The sequence below is a fragment of the Gekko japonicus genome, unplaced genomic scaffold (assembly GCF_001447785.1).
Source record: "Gekko japonicus isolate JY-2015 unplaced genomic scaffold, Gekko_japonicus_V1.1 scaffold1960, whole genome shotgun sequence".
NCBI classification, from domain to species: Eukaryota; Metazoa; Chordata; class Lepidosauria; order Squamata; family Gekkonidae; genus Gekko; species Gekko japonicus.
Window position 1 is genome coordinate 39,461 of NW_015164719.1, and position 5,836 is coordinate 45,296.

At 45.1% G+C, this 5,836-nt stretch overlaps 1 protein-coding gene across 1 annotated transcript in view; it reads left to right on the top strand.

Moving 5' to 3' along the window:
• The window catches only part of ARL8B (ADP ribosylation factor like GTPase 8B), a 32,888-nt gene extending 27,259 nt beyond the window's left edge, over positions 1–5,629 (top strand). Inside the window, exons 6-7 of the mRNA XM_015409579.1 lie at positions 2,529–2,599; positions 3,311–5,629. Of these exons, the coding sequence (XP_015265065.1) occupies positions 2,529–2,599; positions 3,311–3,360 (121 nt within the window). The 3' untranslated portion in view covers positions 3,361–5,629. The remainder of the gene's footprint in view (positions 1–2,528; positions 2,600–3,310) is intronic.
• Positions 5,630–5,836: the final 207 nt, after the last annotated feature.

Below are 5,836 nucleotides of genomic sequence, written 5' to 3' on the forward strand. Positions count from 1 at the left end.
CCCCCGGCCCAAAACAGTCCAGTGGCACCTTTAAGACCAAGTTTTATTTAGGTACAAGCTCTCTCTCCTCTGTGAGGACAGATCTGCACGTCCCCCCCCCCATAGCCAGCAATCAAAAACAGTCCAGTGAAGTCTGAGCGGTGGGTGTTGCCTTCCGGTGATGTCAGGGGGTGTGGCATATGCAAATAAATTATGCTAATGAGTTATGCTAATGAGCTCCTGCACCTCTTTTTCTACGAAATGACCCCTGAAGATGCTCCATACTGTTCCTTTCCAATTATAAAAACTGATATGGTAACAGATGTGTTGTAGAACAGTAGTACTCACTCCAGGGCTTACTGTCAACCAAGAGAGCCATATGACTGTTGTATGCCCTGTGCAGTACCCTACCAAACATACACAATAATAAGAGATTCATATTAAATATGTAACTATAATCTCTTAATTACCGGAGTGCGTCTGTGCATGCCTCGCCTCACCACTGTTCAGCCTTGGTCAGCCCTTGTGTATCTGGAGTGAGGTGAAGGGCTTCCATCTCTGCCTTCTTGCTCTCTCCTCGGCATGAGGCATGGCCGCTCAGGAGAGAGAATGAGATGGTCAAGGTGCCCAAAGGTGCTGGGATGATTGCAAAGGCTGCAGAGTGGGGGGGGGGTTGTTGGAGAGGAAGGGGGGGTCTCATCCTGTCACTGTGGCAGCAGCTTAAGGTGGGGACCAGGTGCCAACCACAAGCCTTACTGGGTGATATCCTTATTTCCTTTCCCCAGGATGTCGGTCAGGTGCTACATCGGTTAACAGTGCTCAGAAGAGTCACATGTGGCTCCTTAGCTGCTGAGTTTCACTACAGTCCGGTTTTCGCCTGGGTCATGGGACGGAGACGGCTTTGGTCGCCCTGACTGACGACCTCCGTAGGCATCTGGATCGAGGCGGTGTGGCGGCATTGCTGTTGTTAGATCTGTCTGCCGCTTTTGATACGGTCGACCATCAGCTGCTGGCCCAGCGCCTTGCTGACGTGGGGATTCAGGGGCTCGCCCTTCAATGGTTTGCCTCGTTCCTGCAAGGTCGGGGACAAAGGGTGGCGATAGGGGAACAGCAGTCTCAGAGGCATCCTCTTGAGTGTGGGGTGCCTCAGGGGGCGATGCTGTTCCCGATGTTATTTAACATCTGTATGAGCCCCCTTGCCCAGATTGCCCGGAGGTTTGGGCTTGGGTGTCATCAATATGCGGATGACACCCAGCTCTATCTGATGTTAGGCGGCCAGTCGAACTCCGACCCAGATGACCTTCATTGGGCACTTCAAGCTGTTACTGGTTGGCTCAGACTGAGTCGACTGAAGTTAAACCCGGCGAAGACGGAGGTCCTGGGCCTAAGTTGGGTCGGTTCGGGGTTGGGGCTCCCTCTCCCAGCCTTCAATGGGGCACAGCTCGTGCCGGTGTCGAGGATTAGGAGTTTGGGAGTGCTCCTGAACTCCACCTTATTGATGGAGGCCCAGGTGGCAGCCACTGCCAAGTAAGCCTTTTACCATCTTTGGCTGGCACGGCAGTTGGTTCCTTTCCTTGACCGTGATGACTTGGCCACTGTGATCCATGCGACGGTCACCTCAAGGTTGGACTACTGCAACGCTCTCTACATGGGGCTGCCTTTGTCGCAAATTCGGAAGCTGCAGCTGGTGCAGAATGCGGCGGCCAGGCTGTTGATGGGTCTCACTAGACGGGACCATGTCCAGCCTGCGCTGAAGGTGCTGCACTGGCTGTCTATAGCATACCGGATTCGCTTCAAAGTGCTGGTTCTTACCTATAAAGCCCTTGATGGCCAGGGTCCAGCGTACCTAAGGGACCGCCTTTCTCCATATGTTCCCCCAAGAGCGCTACGGTCGGGGTCGCAGCACCTACTGGTGGTTCCCGGCCCCAAGGACATCAAGCTGGCTGCAACGAGGGCCAGGGCTTTCTCGGTGGCGGCTCCTGTCTGGTGGAATGAGCTCCCAGAGCAGGTTTGGGCCCTGCGGGACCTGGCGCAGTTCCACAGGGCCTGCAAGACGAAGCTCTTCCGCCAGGCCTTTGCATAGGAGCCGCCGCCGTCACTGTACCACCACCGAGTTGCCATCTTCGACGGTGGATTAGATCTGGAGGTGAGCTGGCCCTGGGCAGACGCCTAGTCAACCGAAGAATGTATGTTGTCAGGTTAGGTTGATGAATGGAACTCATCTTGGATTAGAAGACTAACATCAAGAGCACCACACTTTATTTAATGATTGTTTTATACTGTTTAATGATTGCTTTTATGTTGTTTTAACTGTTGTTATGGCAATTGCCTCTGTTGTAGCCGCCCTGAGCCTGTTGGGGAGGGCGGGGTACAAATCTAATGAATGAATAAATAAACTAGTTTGATATGTGTTTTCTGGGAAGAATGAGTGTTCTAGTAGATTGCCTTTAATATGTATTAGTATTATTTCAAGGTATTGCTAGTCAAACTATACCCGAAATGCTACAAAAGGCTGTTGTCAACTTGTTTATTGGCTACTTCTCTTCCAGGAACCTGGCTGCTATTCAAGACAGAGAAATTTGCTGCTACTCCATTTCTTGCAAAGAAAAGGACAATATAGGTAATTAACATCCTGAAATAGTAGTAGTTACTGGAAGCAGAAACTGGATCCGTAGGTCACTGTTGCCAAGGATGTACGCATTTAGTAAACACTTGCTAATATGAATTATAACATAGTGTGAATTTATGGTTTCTGCTCTGTATGTTCTTTGTGATTTTCTTGTGTAGAATGAATTTCCATGTGCAAAACAAGTCCCTTTAGGGTTGAGGTACCAGTGCACCCTCAGTCCTCTCTGCCACATTTATCTAGCCCACTTAAATGTTCTTGTTACCTATATGAATGTGCCAGTAATTTTATTTACTTTACCCCATTATAAGGCTGAAAGTAGTAGTTCATATATGTAAAGAACCCTGAAATACTGAGTGAGCTAAAATGGTTCAGTACCAGATTAACCTGCTGCCCTGATCATGTAGCACAGAGAATAATATTACACTCCTGCTTGCCAAGCTGTATGGGGCTTGGAAGGTCTTTGAAACGAATTTCCATCATGGTGAATCAGCCATTAGGAACACAAGTCATGTCGTGTAAGTTTTGTGTACAAGTGAAATATATCAAGATATGGTAGAATGTGGGGGAGGACACTTACTTAAGTTGCGTAGTTCCTGTTTTTTAAACCAAAAAAGCATAAATCAGTTCTTTTAAAACTTGGATTTTCACCCGCTATAAATTGGTCAGTTGGCTTAAGTTAACCTATGTTTCTCTCTTTCCTAGATATCACACTTCAGTGGCTTATTCAGCACTCAAAGTCTAGAAGAAGCTGAAATCTTGCTGATAACTCCCCAGTTGGCCATAATCTCAATTGTCTACTCCCTCCATGATGAAACGTTACCCAGGATAGCCCTCCTGTATCGAAGGAATTGCCTTTTTTCACAGTTCATGCCTCATGTGCACTGCTGAAGACTTATATTCCTACTTCTGTCATAAAGAATTGCCTAGAGTTGTCATGAGTTGTGCAGACGTTTTTAAGTTCATCTAAACAGTGGCAGTGGGCGCTTTTTTTAAAAAACAAAAAGGAGAGAAAAAAAGCTACCATTGAAAGTGTATTTCTGCTCTGGTTGTCCTGAGCTAGGGTTTTTTTATATTTGATTTTCAGCAAACTTATTTAATTCTTGTATTTAGTGGCTCATTGAAGATGCTGACCAAGGGCAGCATGAGGGTTCTAGCACCACTTCCTGTGCTTAAAGCTTTTCAAACACCGTTTAAATGGGGTATTAACTTGTCTCTCAGATGCATGTGAAATGTATTGTAAAATGGTTTGCAATGGAGAGTGCCAGGCACTAGATATTAAATCACTTAATAACTTATGCTCTTTCAAATTGTATAGTAGTCTCATCCCAATGAATTAGCAAAGTCACACTCGTGTTTTGTATCTGCTGTTCGTTGCTAATAAAATTTCTTAGCCCATATATAATGAAGGGGAAATATGGAACAGAGTACTTAATATGAAAGCTTTCAAAAGTTGGACATCAAAGTAGGTAAAACAAATTTAAAGAACCTATGGCTAGATTAACAATCCCACTTTGTTCTCAGAATGTTTTGCAAAGACTCTACAGCTGCATGACACTAACTGGTGGTGGTTGGTGTCGCACTGATTCCCAGCACAAGAAATTCTGTATCACTGTCTGGCTTGTCCTTTCCTCCGTTCATGGAATAGCTGTGCACAGTTGCACTTGGTGCTAGGAAACACCTAGGCTGTTTGTGACAACTCTAGATCTGCCTTCTCTTTTGATGTGTAATCATGTGTAAAGTCCACAGGCTGTGAAATGCTAAATGGCATCTTGGAGCTCAAGAGAATCAATGAACTGATCTGTTTCTTGGTTAGCTTCAACCGTATAGAGATGTACGAACTGAAAACTGTAACAGTTCTCTTGTAGCTTTACCTTCTTGGCCGTGTCAATATTTAAAGGGACGGTTCTTAAGGCTGGTTTTGTTCATACAGTAATGTTAATGTACCCCACTGTGTGCATATAAATATATGGGATACCTGCTTGTGTTGCCTTTCACTGTGTGGTGTTTGGTTTTTTTCAAACAGCACTTGCATGTACTTGACTCGAATGCTACACTTTCACAATCATTGTTTAATACATCTTCGATATACCTGGGGGTATGTTCATACTGTATGCTGTGTTCAGAGGGTGAGTTTGAAGGAGAAGGCCTTTCATATTGGCCCAGGCAGTACATCTGTACCAAGTGCAATGTGATTCCCCTGTGCCACCCTTCATTTGTTGTGAAACATCTCTAACCTTGTACAAGTATCCCTGTGTTACCGCTAAGGGCTTTTTGCTGGAAGTCAACGGATCCCACATTAGAATACTATGTGGGATGTCTGTACAAAGCTGTCACGGTCTTGTCAGATGCTGAGAGGTATGCAAGCTGGGATAATGAAGCAACTGCCATTCTATCCTAGACTGTGTGGCAGCAAACATCACAAGTGCTGTGTGTGAGTTCTACCAAGTCACAGCAGCTTTGTCACTGGTATTGGACCAAGCTAACACCACACACTTTGGGATTTATATTGCCATGGCCTTACTGTCCCGTACCAATTACTGCAGTGTTGCATAAACACTGTGCTGCCTCCACTTGCAAACCAAGCTTGCATTTTTAATTGCAGTGTGCTTTGATAAATCCTGTAATCTTGTTGGTGCTGTAGAGAAGGGTTAATAACTTGCTACTGTATTAGTTCAGTGTGGACTTCTGTACTTGCTAGAGCATCTGCTTGTGCCTAAGATAAGAAAATTGAACTAGAATGTGTCAACCTTTCCTGTGGGAATCAAATTACTGTCTAGGTAATTGGCCTATTGCTGAACTTAAATGTGTGTTTGGGGGGAAAAGGGTATTCAGTGTATACGTCACTGCTTTCAGCATTTGACATTCAGAAACCACTACCAAGTTTTTAACCTGTGCATTAATCTCTGCATGTTAACAACTTATACATTTACCAAACTTTGTAAATATGTGAATTTTTTTATTTGGGTGGATTGCATTTTGTTGGTTTACTGCTCTCCAGCTTTATCCAATAAACTTACATTTTCAGGGTCATGTTGACATGTATGTAACTTGACTCTTCAAGGTCTGTTATGACTGCTTGTGCAAACTTTTGAAAGTTTCTAGGCCTCCTGCTTGGTTTTGAGTATCATCTTGTGAAACCTCAGATGTTAGTGCCTATAGTAGCTAGAACATTTACTAACCCTTAAAGTTGTACTCTCTGTGCTGTGTGTGTGTGTGGGGGGAGGCCCT